The sequence below is a fragment of the Thunnus thynnus genome, chromosome 20, assembly GCF_963924715.1.
Source record: "Thunnus thynnus chromosome 20, fThuThy2.1, whole genome shotgun sequence".
NCBI lineage: Eukaryota > Metazoa > Chordata > Actinopteri > Scombriformes > Scombridae > Thunnus > Thunnus thynnus.
In genome coordinates, this window is record NC_089536.1 from 3,999,102 (window position 1) to 4,012,558 (window position 13,457).

At 38.6% G+C, this 13,457-nt stretch overlaps 1 protein-coding gene across 2 annotated transcripts in view; it reads left to right on the plus strand.

Moving 5' to 3' along the window:
• The window catches only part of LOC137172343 (glutamate receptor ionotropic, delta-1-like), a 288,473-nt gene that overhangs the window by 202,454 nt on the left and 72,562 nt on the right, over positions 1-13,457 (plus strand). For both annotated transcript variants that reach the window (XM_067576727.1, XM_067576726.1), the window contains exon 6: positions 4,962-5,081. In XM_067576727.1, coding sequence (XP_067432828.1) covers positions 4,962-5,081 — 120 coding nt within the window. The remainder of the gene's footprint in view (positions 1-4,961; positions 5,082-13,457) is intronic.

Sequence of the window (13,457 nt, forward strand, 5' to 3'; positions counted from 1 at the left end):
TCCGTGATGGGCCCACAGGCTGCATCAGCTCATGCAGCGGGTCAGGGTGGACGCAGGAGAACGACTTCCTGACATTCCTGAAGCACTTTGTGAATTACACCGGAGCATCCCCTGACTCAGAAGTGCTTTTGCCTCTTGACAACCGTGTCTCTCACCTCTCACCGGAAGGGGTCAAGTATCGCAGAGCCAACGGTGTGGTGCTGCTCTGCTGATGCATCAACACAGCTATGGACTGCTGGATGATGGGAAATCCTGGAAAAACCATGACCATTGATGACTTACCCGGTATTTTGGCAACAGCGCTTCAATCTGCTGCAACTCCATCCAACATAATAGCCAGTTTCAAGTGCACAGGGATTTGGCACCGCCTTGTCCCGCATGAGCCAGCACCAACCCCATGGCTCATCTCAGCCAGACGTTTCCACTTTAACTTTTCCACTTTTCCAGGTGCTCCATCCTTTCCCCAAGGCTGGACCTAGAGAGGAGCAGAGAAGAGGAAGAAAAAGATCATTACTGACACCACTGTGAAGCAACCCTTGGAGAAGGAAAAAGCAAAGTGGATGCCAAAAGCAAAAAGAAAGCTACCTGTACAGAAACAGCCTGTTAAGCTTACCAAAAAAGAAAGTGGTCGTCCTCATTCAGGTCAAGAATCAGAATCAGTGGGAACATGAAGCATGCACAGAGGCCACAACAGCGAGAGTGAATAAAAACATTCCTTAGAAATAAAACCTCAGAAAGCTGTTTATTTAGTTATATTTCATACTTTAAGCGCTTAGGAGTTTATGGTTGCACCTTTTGTGTAAAAAAAATATCCATTTTCTTAACTGGTTAGTTGGCACTGAAGCCTTTACTTTACTTTTTGTGGTTAAATGTTTTACTTTTTACTTTTACTTTTTGAATGTCTGAATCTTATTTTCCACGGTGACCTGAAAACAAACAAACAAAAACACACACACAAAAAATGAATAAATGTTTGTACACCATCCATTGTTCAAGGACACTTTGTATTAATTTTAATGTTGGCTGATGTACTAAACAAGTGACAACGCCCTGGATCAGTTTGATGGATTTGTGACGGTTTAAGCATCTTAAATTCAAACCTAATGTTATTCATAAGAGAAAATGGTGATTATGTACTAAGGGGAGTTTGACACATTGGACCAATTTCATACAACAGCAACATTTGACATGATAAATTGATTTGAGAGTAACGTGGTCATTTGCTTGGAGAACTAATTGAAGCATTAATGAGTAAATTGATTATATGCCAGAAATATTAAAGTACTTACTTATTTTGTGGCCGATTTATCCAACCATTACTTTTGATCTGTGCCAACAGAGGGGCAAAAGTATATGCACAACATCAATCAGGTCTGATTGTGTCTGTCTCATTTATACAAAAAATAAAAGTATGGTTACTCTAAATAAATGCATCTCTGTGCAAAGAGGAAAATACAAAAAAGTTATACTTCCGTCCAGGCTTCCCCTATAAATGTCTTATAACCACTTTTCAAGCTAACAAGTGGTGAATGATACTGAAACTATAGAATTTGGGTGGATAATCACTTTAATATCTAACAAGAACAGTTCACCAAGAGAGTGACATAAAATAAAACATTAAAATAAAACAGTTCAGTTGAGCAGCATAAACTGTTTGGTTCAGGTTAGCTGTGGGTTCCCATTACCAGCTTCAGTACATTAGCTTAAACTGTTTAGGGATGCTAATCAGTCATTTTGTGACCTAAAACTGTTTGGGTTAGGTAAAAAAGAAAAAGGTTCAGTATAGCAGCTAAAACAGTTTAGTCCAAGCTAAGGGTTCAGTTTAAAGCATTCTGTCTCACTTCAGTTTAGCAGCTAAAACATGTTTGGCTCACGTTCACTAAAAGTTCAGTTTTGCGGCTAACATAGTTTGTCAGCTATTGGTTCAGATTACCAGCTAGCATAGCTTGGTAGGGCAAAGGTCAATTTTAGCTATTAAAACAGTGTGGGTGAGGTTAGCTAAGGGTTCAGTTCAACAGCATAAACAGTTTGGTTCAGGTTAGCTGTGGGTTCCCATTACCAGCTTCAGTTCATTAGCTTAAACTGTTCAGGGTTGCTAATCAGTCATTTTGTGACCAAAAACTGTTTGGGTTAGGTAAAAAAAAAAAAGGTTTAGTTTAGCAGCTAAAACAGTTTAGTCCAAGCTAAGGGTTCAGTTTAAAGCAGGTTCACTAAAAGTTCAGTTTTGCGGCTAACATAGTTTGTCAGCTATTGGTTCAGATTACCAGATAGCATAGTTTGGTAGGGCAAAGGTCCATTTTAGCTATTAAAACAGTGTGGATGAGGTTAGCTAAGGGTTCAGTTCAACAGCATAAACAGTTTGGATCAGGTTTAACAGTTCCAACAACTTGGTTCAGTTTAGTGAACAGTCCAGTTAGTTTGTTTCCTGAGAAGCTGAGTGTCCATACAGCTTTTTTTTTCTGAGCGCAGAGAGAGTGTGCAGCAGCCTAGAGAGAAAATGCTGCCACACTGAGCGCTTCTTGTTGAAAATCTCTGAATTTTTCAGAAAGGCACTGGTGTCGTCACTGTTGCTCCTTTTCAGGTAACCAATCACATATTCAGCCTGGTTGCCAGAATAAAATGTTGGCATTGTACGTTTCTGCAAACCACAGAAAACCTGTTTTATTTTAACCCAAACCATGATCTTTCCCTAACCCTAACCAAGTGGTCTTTGTGCCTAAACCTAACCAGACCTCAACCACATCGTTGTCACACCATAAAACATCATTATTCAACGGGTAGAAATGTAATATGCTATATTTGTAGAAATGTTGATATGATACATAATTCACATGTTGAAACGTATATATTCAACATTTCTGTGGTTTGCAGAAACGTTCAATGCCAACGTTTTCTTCTGGCGACTGGGTTGATAGATGAGGATCCTCCAGTTGGTGCTCATGGTGAATAAACAATGTCAAACGAATAGATAGTAGATAATAAAAACCAAAGGGGCGACACTAGTCTATCATACAACAGTGGTTAGCGTGGTAATATGTTCTCAAGAAAGTGTTCTCATAGAAACACACTCCACAGAGTCCTGCCAGTACTTTTCTGAGAAAAACATTACATGGACACACAGCTAACGCTTCAATTTAGCAGCTTCAATTGTTTAGTTCAGATTAACTTCAAGTGTTGGACCTAATCACAAAGCTCCATCTTAGCAATTAACACTGTATTTTGGAAGTTGAGTAATGGTGCTAAAGTGGATTTTGATGGTTCAGCAACATCGTACTGCATTTTATTGATCTTTTAATTGCTAAATTTGTCATGTTTTAAGAGTTATTGCTTGGCCTGGCTGTGTTATTTTTGCTGTCACGTCCACGTCTCTATTTATGTTTCTTTGCTGCTCTCATGACCTTTGCTTCCTCACTTGAAAAATAGATTTTCAATCTCACCATGACAGACCAGATTTCAGACAATTGCTTTGTTGTGCAAAAAGTCAAATAATGATATAGTAAACTCCTGATATTTCGGTATCATTGAAAAACAGACAGACGATTGGAAGCATCGCTGACTTTATAGCAAGCTGCTCACAAACCAAAACAAACATTTTTGAAATGTTATTTTCCTCCAGGTGACAGTGACTGCGACCTTTGCAGTTGACAGAGGAACGTTTAGTTAGTTTGCCCGCAGTGATGAGTGTTTTCAGTCTTGCTTTAAATCCTACATGAACTAATGGAAGTCATGAAACAACATTTCATCCACTGCCTTTCGAGTGGATGAAGATATCTTGACATTTCATACATCTCTAAACACTGTTTGCTGCTGTATATTTTTCATATGAGGGGATCAAAGCAGCTAATCAACAAGGGAGACAGAAAGCAGAGATCACTGGTCATGAATTAATAAAGCTGAGCATCAATTTTTTAAACTACTGTTTAATTAATTCTGTATCTATATCAGCCCGTGTTCTCTCTTGGACTGATTGGAGTGATTTCTGTGCGTTCAGTGCGATTCATGATCCTTTGAGGGTTGCGAGCTTTACATATATATTACACATCTTAGCTGCTCACAAAGCATCTTGGGACGCAGCCTGATATTAGGGGTACAAGTAGACTCACAGCGGCAGTTTAAAAGGTCACCACAGCTTCAATTTTCCAGATTTTCTCAATTTTTCTTTATACCTCTTTGTCCCATGATGTCTCTCCTTTTGCAATTCTCTTACCTTTCCTTTCCTTCCACCGTTCCTTTTACACTCTTTTAACCTCCATTACTCTTTTTGACCCTTTTTAATGTCTCTCTTCATCCCTCCCTCCTCATCTTACTATCTCCCTGTTGCTCTCTTGTCATTTCATTATATTTTATCTGCATGGACATTAAAGTTAACAATACTGGCCGTGCCTCCTCTTTTACAACGGCTACATGATAAAATGTAGATTAATAAAGTAGCAGTAAATTTCCTTTGCACTGGTGGTGTGTATGTGTGTGTATGTACAAAACAGCACTGAAATGCTAAAAAAATATGATTGAGGATATCAAAAAGCAGCCATTATTTCATTACTATGGTTTGTTCCTGCACTCACGTCTTAGTACAGCACTCTCTGTTTAAAAAACAAATGTAAGGGATTTTGTTATGTGAATGTGTTTATGTTTTAAAAAATGAATCAGCCTATATGTGTTTTTTTGTAAACTCTCCAATATCGATAGCAGTGTTGGCAACAAAAACTGGTATAAATATTAAGTCAAATAAAAGTAAGAGGTCAAGACAAATGTGACTCAGATGTTTGTTGTGAATTAAAGTGAAAGTGGTGTTAGTCTCACAGTTTTAACAGGATTTTCCAAATTTGAAGACGACATAAAGCGCTAACGGTCCAGTCAGACAGTGACCACAGACATTCTCTCCATGATTTTGACTTTGTGAAATATTGTGATTTTGACTTTGTGAAATATTGTCTCTCTTTCTGTGTCTCTTCCTGCAGGGTAACATCACAGGTCTGACCGGTACGATGGATTTTAAGGACAGCGGCTCCAACTCCCACGTCCAGTTTGAGATCCTCGGCTCCAGCTTCAGCGAGACCTTTGGCAAGGACATCAAGAGGGTGAGTTCACAGCATTTCGCTTGAACGAATGAAGTGGAAATAAACGGTGCAGAGGTGATATCGCCTACATGTGTCAAACCTAAAAAGCTGTATACTGATATTCACTAATATACCACTCAATTATGCAGTCTAACATCTGCCCTCTTGCCCCCTTTTTCTGTGGGAGGAGGATCAGCATATAGCATATAGTTAGAATAAATTAAGAAGAATGGCAGCCATTATTGAGAATAAATGGTTATGAAAAGAACATTTTCTTGTAATTTAATGAGGGGGACATGTCCCCAATATTTCACAAGAAAGTTTCAGATATCTACTTAGCTATTTACCAAGCAAAGAGCAACAGACTAGTAAGACTGATAGCAGGCTTGTACTGTTTGCAAACTAGCTAGCTAACTTAGCTAACTTATTAGTGCATTATTAGCTATTTCTAGTGTTTTCTTTCAAGCAGCTTTCATTAAACACCATACAAACCATGTTTGTTGTGATGATGCAAGTGCTGGTAGTAAGGACTGCAATTATTATAATTATTATTAAGTTTGGACACACTTTCTTCTTCAAGTGAACGGGACAGTGTGTCCAAACATTTGACTGGTTTACTGAGCATATGCAGGCTTTTACAGAAGCAGTTAAACTGAGAAATCAAATGAACAGGAAGAGACAGCCTCATAAACAAAACGGACAAATACAGACATCAAACAACGTACGGACTCCAGTTAAACTGTTGACTGTAACCATGTAGAGTTACAAAGTGGGAGCCAAGTGTTTCAGAAGTGTTTTTTCCCTCATTCTTTATTCTGATATCCTCAATATTACTCATTTTCAGCCATTTTCTGACATCAACATTTTACTGTTTTATTATCATCTATTTATTTTGTGTAGTGTTTCATAATTAGATTTTTTATTGTTATTGTTATTGCTTGTATTATCTCTTATTATTTATCTTTTATTATCTTAACGACCCATCTTTTATTATTGTCCTATTCAGTTAAATCTTTTGCTTTTTAATTATTTTGGTGTGCATTAGTGTCTAAATCTAATTTTAACATCCCGCATCATCACTTGTAAAGCACTTTGAATTGCATTTGGGTTGTTTGATGTTTTGTCCCTGATTTTGGTGGAGGGCTAAGAATACTACATTACCCATGAGCCTCGGCCAGCATTGCTGTGTTCAGAGGTGTAAATCAGAACCTTAATGAACTCAGAACGATTTGTCGCTGTAGTTGTAAACAAAACGCGGCGCCATAGTTGCTAAATTCACTCAAAAGTTTCCCAGAAAGTATGTTAAGCTCTGCTAAAATGCACCTTGGGAGTTGTAGTTAACTTCTTCTTCGACGCAGTTGTTCTAGTTTTTGCAACCTGGAGAGTTTTCATGTTGATCCAAACTGTAGAAGAGCTCAAACTGTGAGTCAGATAATGTTGTCGATGGGAAATATTAATGGGATTTTTACTTCTGGGACCCACTTTGCAACTCTCAAAACAAATCATCTATGAGTAGAACATAATATATACATAAAACATGTGAAGTTGCTAGTTATACAGAGGTGTGTGGAACCAGAGTAACCATCTATGATCATTTTATATGTTTTGGCTGAACTTCAGACTGCAAAACTCTCAGACGGACCGCCGGCTGTTGAGACACACACACACACACACACACACACACACACACACACACACACACACACACACACATCACAAACCCGAGCTTACACACTCGAGGCAAACTTTCTCTCATTCACACGCAGCCCTTCACTATCACACTTACATCTTTACACATTCACTCTGTGTCTCACACTCTTTCACACATGTACATACTCGGGTCTCACACACACACACACACACACACACACACACACAGATTTATTTCAAATATTAAAACACGCTCACTTGCAGCTACAGTTTCCCACAAGCAAACATTGGATGATTTGACTTCTTATTTGTTTTAATGTATTCATGACCTCTGTTCTGTGTGAAGTCCTAACCTGTTTGGGGAAACAGAGCACCACACACACACACACACACACACACACACACACACACACACACACACACACTTTCCCCCCTCGGTGTGTTTGTTCAGTGCAGTGTTAGCCTGACAGCGCTGCCTTGTACTATACAAAGAAACGCTGCAGGCTGTTGTTGTTGTTGATGCAGTCGAATGTCATCAGTCATCACGTCACCCGTCAGCGATATGCGACCCATCGTGTGCGGACCACTCCCAGCCGAGGGTGCCGGGAGGACTCGGATTTTAGTGTTTCTAAAATCATGACAACAGCTCCGGTTGCTTCATGAGTGTTTGCTGAGCGTCCTTTTGTCTTCTGCTTTTGTCCTGCGCCTCTACTTCACCGTAAAAACAGAGATAACTGAGGATGTGATGGAAGGTAAACGCAGCTGAGATCAATTTGTCAACCGAAGTTTATAGTAGTGCATGGAAGTTTTCAAGCACTGTGCACCTAACTGGTTGTTCAGTGGAAGTAAAACAAGTTAGGCTTCATTATCCTTTGAAAATATTGAATTGCAAATTTAGACTATATTTAACTGGTGACAAAATCATGCTTAACTTTACTTTCTGTATTGTTTTTCCAGTAAATACTAAAATAATAAAAATCAATGAACATCTATGTATGCTGTGTCATGACAGAAACTACTTAATTGGAAATGTTTTGCTAGTTAGCACGTTAGCTAACGCTGAAAACTAGCAGGAACCAAGAACATGGAAAGATGGAAATTATTCAGAAAGGAATTGTGGGTGTTTTTTTGGGGGGGGGGTTGGTTGCCAGGTGTTTACTATTCAGGGTGGTTGCCATGGGAGTACTAGGTGGTTGCTAAGTGGTTGCTAAGGCATCTCAGATGGTTTCTATGGTGTTTCTTCACAGTTTCTGAGATGAATGAAGTGGTGCCATAAAATTAGGAAAAATATTTGATGAAAGTGCTTCATTTAGTGATTAAATCATGACGTATTTGAATCATGTGACTTAAACGTCACTGAAGAGCTGAAAACATCAGATCTGTGAGGAGCGATGATGAGGAGACTGTAACCTTCCTCAAATGGATACATGAAACAAACAGAAATGTCATATTTCCATCACATTTTCTACGTTATTTTTCGCAGTTTAAGCTTTGAATACTGCTCTTTTAATGACATCATCTTCTTGTATCCTCCTCCTCTGCAATGGTTTAATGGCGCCACCACATGTTAAGCTTTATGAACCAACTCCAGATATTCAGAAAAGTGAATGGAAACACACATTTCTTTGATCTTTTTTTTGCTGAAATCGTGGAAATTTGGTTAAAATTTGCACTAAATTTGGTTGTAAACGTGGCTACAGGGGTAATCTGGTCTGGTGGTAGCAGCAGCAGTACTGGAGTATGAATACAGTGGATCAGCAGCAGAGACACTCAGTCTTTAAAACGCAGTAAACATTGACAACAGGAGACACCTAATTTTGAGATTTTTATGAAGCATCGCTCTGTAACCTGCAGAGCAAATGTAATCTGCAGTCACTTGAGGAGACGTCTGATCAGTCAAGCTATCGCTGGCAGCCGGTGAGGTAATGGATCAGAGTCGTGAGAAGACGGGAAGCTTTTGTCAATGTCAGACTCAGACTGCAGAGCTATTCCCTGAAAACTGTAAGACCTGGAGCGTACCAAACTTGTCTTATTTATATTATAGTTTACTGGTTTGCATGAAAATTTAGCTTTAGTTTCAACTTGAAGAATTAGAGCATCAACAGGAGGTTATAGGTGAAGACTCATCAAGATTCATTAGTCAACCTCAGATAGTTATTGTGAACATTTAGTACGTTATCAGAGAGTATAAATGAGTCCAATCAATATAAGGAGATTTAAATTACAACCTCTATACCTCCTGAAATCCCACTCAGTGTTATTTCCAGCATCACGTACTGTGCTGCAGGATGTCCTCAGGCCTGCTGTTAACGTTGCTGCATGATGACTGTCTAATAACACTGTTCTCTGTAATGACATTGATATTTGTGTGTGTGTGTGTGTGTGTGTGTGTATGCACAGCAGTGTAAGCTGTCTTCAGGCACTGCTATTCTTGTATCTACATGGCGTAATGCTGTTTGTTAGCATCAGTGTTTGTGTCAGCCTCACAGCAGGTTTTAAACTAACATACTAATGTTTAAATGCACTCTGTTGTCTGGCGTACCTTCAGACTCGTACAGTTATTTGGTGGTGAATTTGTGTAAAACAGGTCGTGGTGCAGCATGTCAGTCCTGCCCTACAGGTGAGGAACATTCATCGGGTTTCTCTCTCTGCACAGAAATGATTTCAGTATCCAAAGGAGAGAAGCTGCAGGTTTCAGTGATCCGTCACTGGTTTTGTCTCTTAACTTCCAGCCTGCTATGCTACTATATGTCCAGATGTTTTAGGAGGTCATGCATAGAAATATCAGGTCAAAAAAGACCATATTTGGAGCAAAGTTATGTTCAGCGTCAGCAAGCTTCATGTTTCTATGATGAAACATTAATGTTGATCAGTCTGATGATTCTTTGAACTCTTCACTAATCTATATATCTTATTAATAAGAGATAATTAAGAATAATCAACTTGTTACACATTAAATCTGGAAAACTGAACCATGCAGTGTAATTATCTAATGAGTCCCCACTTTGCTCTTTGTGTGCTGGATGTTAAAATATACATTACTAGCGTTTTTGAACGGCCACACCTCACAACCTCTGTTCTGATATCACGCTGTTATATATTAATAAAAAATTGCCAACACATTGTGAGAAATCAGCATGTCTATTATATCAGTGACATGAGCGCTGCTGTGCGGGTGAAATTATCTAATTAGTGCCTCCGTATAGCGCTTGATGTTTGTCAGACTGCTGTAGGAGAAAGTCTGTCATTGTCTTCCAGCTGCTGCACTCCTTCACTCTGTACATTTGTTATTATATATTATAATATATATTATATAAGTTACATAAAACTGATGTTTGATCAAATGCAGGTAGCAGACATCCACGTGCACCATGCAACGCATTCCTGCTTGTGTTGACAGGAAGTTAAAAGACCAAATGATGGAGTTATTTACTTGTTGTTGAAAACATTTACATTATTTTGCACTTTTGGGTTTTGGAAGATGTTCATTTTCTGCACAGTAAATGTTTCATGACTGACAGATGGAGCACAGTCGGATAGAAACCCGTTTAATTATCGGTACAAAAGTGTTAGAAATCATCTGGTTCTTTGATAAACGCCTTTGGAGAGAAAAACTGAAGAAGAAGAGTCAATTACAACTCCCAAGATGTGTTTTAGTAAAACACATTTAATCACTGGGCTTAAACTTCCGTAGCACGCTCTGCTAACGGAGAGCTGATTACTCACTTTGTAGAAAAGTTGATAAAACGTTCAGCGGTTAAAATCCTTTAAATTTCAGCTTCTGGATCAGATTTGGATGAATTTAACAACCATGACGACGTGTTTTCTTCCCAACTGAACAAAGCATTCTGAATTTGTACCTCTGATTAGCTTCTTCTTCATCGTTTACAGTTATTATAGTACGTAGAGCCATCCTTCATGCCGATCTGACAGAAAAAAACATGATTTCTCATAAATAAAGTTAAATAAATGTAAACTGATGGTCATAATGTAAATCAATAGTATAGTTCAATTATCCAGGAGACTCCTGTGTTGAGGACAAAGAAGGATATCATTAAAATAAAACTTTAAAATGAACACAAAACAAACAAACAACATCATATCTCATGAGTTTTAGCCTCATTGGAGCTGTTGTCGTTTCACAGCGCCGAGGCTTCCTCTTTGTGACCGAAGACTGTCATCATTCACGCAACAGCGAGCTCCCGCAGTTCTCAGTTCATTAATTTTTCCAATCATTGAAAAAGTTGTTTAACCATGTTAACGTTAACCTTGATTAACACATTAACACTCGGCCCTTGCCATGAAATCAATGCATATTTAACAGGATGAATGCAGGTTTTAATTATCACTCAGAACAGTTTTAAGTCGTCTCTCTATAAATCCGTGTAGGCGTTTCGTTACAGTAGATTAATCAATACAGTATGTATTGTATCGCTGCATCTCCGTGCATCACTTTGACCCCTGCGGTGATGTGCTGCGGGTGTTTTAAATAATGGAGGAGTAATTATGTAGTCAAATAATATAATTTATTATTATCTTCTGTGTGTCACTGACATAACCTTGTTATGTAAGTATTCATTTGAATCAACCTCACTTTTATTGATTATAAAGGTTGTAATGTAGCATATTAAACAATATAACATGGTGTTGAATAATAATCTCTGCAACAGAACTGCACTATACTGCAGGTACGGAAGGTTAAATATGCCCATAGAAGAGTCCAGATTAATAAAAACATGATTAATGTCAGAGTTTAAGGATGTCTAAGAATTCAGACTTTAGTCTTTACTCTCTTCAAAGTTAGACATTAAACTAAAGGAAGACGAGATCCTCAGAAAAATAAAATTCTGAAATTGACCTCAGACTTGAGAGAAGTAAAGAAATGAGAGAGAGAGAGAGAGAGAGAGAGAGAGAGAGAGAGAGAGAGAGAGAGAGAGAGAGAGAGCTGGGAGTGAGTTAGTGAGAGCTGAAAGAGAAAGAGGAAGAAAAATATACAGAGAGAGAGAGACATGAGATGAGAGGTAAAAATCTGGGACAGACGAAGCCCATGAGGACAGAGAAGAGATCAGGAAAGTAAGTGAGGAAAGAGAGATAAAAAATCAAGTAAAATATGTCATAATAATACTAATTAATAATAATAATACAATATAAGAAAACAAGAGTTTACAGAGTGAAGGAACTGAGCAGCTGATCGCTCCCTCAACTGAGTCTCACTTTTTAATCCATTTTTAATTTTTGTGTCAAAACAAGCACCACAACGTCACCATATCCACTGATTTTTTTCTTTTTTTTTTCAAAAGTAAAGCATTAAGATAAAAATATATAATAAAATCACTTTTTTTTTTTTTTTAAACACTCACGTGTGGATTATTTCATTTATACTGCGTTTTACAAACATACATAACAATTTAGATGATTTAGCAGCTTGCAGGTACTGTGTGTCAGTGTAAGGTTGTAAGGGGCACACACACACACGCACACGCACACACACACGCACACACACACACACACACACACACGCACACACACACACACACACACACACACACACACACACACACACAGCAGTTGCTGCAGTAATGAAGATTTAATCACCTGGCTTCTCATTCTGAGTTATGAGTCTCTCTGTGTTACATAATGACCATTAGGGTGGACACAGGCCCATAGCTCACACACACACACACACACACACACACACTAATACCTATCAATATTACCCCCCACATGCACAGAAATATATCTCCAACATAAACACTCACATACATAATGAAGTCCCCTAAGTTATTAGTCCTCTCACATGCACCCAAATGAGCACAAAGACGTATTGTTATTATTATTAATGTACTGTTCACAGACTCTAAAGTGCCTCACATACATACTGTACAACATATATCTATATATGTGCCTCCACACACAGCGAGGGAGAGTCAAACACACGACAACAAGCAGGTTGTTTTTCTGGCTTTTCCTAAAACGAGGCTGTTCTGTAGCTTCGTCACCCGTCAGGATGAAAACACTGAAGGATCAGCTGAACCTGCTGCTCACAAGCCGGGTTTCCATTTACCTGGTTTTCATTTTGAAGTATCACATTAAAAAAGCTTAATGGAAACGCCAAAATTCAAAAAAAAAAAAAAAAAACGTCCTTAATTTCTCAAAAAAGTTTTTACACTCGCTTGAGGTTGATTTTTGAAATGTCGGAAAAGAGTTTATACGCAAAATAGGTGATGGAAATTAATTTGTCGAATAAATAATGACGTTGAGAACGATTAACTCACATGACTGATCAGCTGTTTCCGCACCCGCCTCCCCAGATAGCGTGAAGCAAAACCAGCTGACATGACACAACAATTACAACTCGCCCAATTGAAACAAATTCCTGAAGACCTCTGTTAGTTTTTCTCTTGTCGTTGGTTTCTGAAGAGCTCAAAGTGAGCCGCTACGGCCGTCTAACTCCCAGCCAATCAAAAGAGGCGGGCCGAATGGCTGAAACAAGCCACGTAGCGGCTGGCGGACCTGTCACTCAAAGCAGCCATGTCCTTCATTATGCATAACTTTATGACTTAATAAAATTTCAACGAGTGAGTTATAAAAAAATTCACCCCCCGTACAGTTGTCATGAAAGGGGAAATTAGCTACAGAGACCAAAACTGTTTTTTGTACCAGGCTGTAAACATGTTTATTTCTGCTGTGAAGTTGGGCATTTTAACATGGAGGTTTATAAGGATTGACTCACTTTTGGAGCCTCAA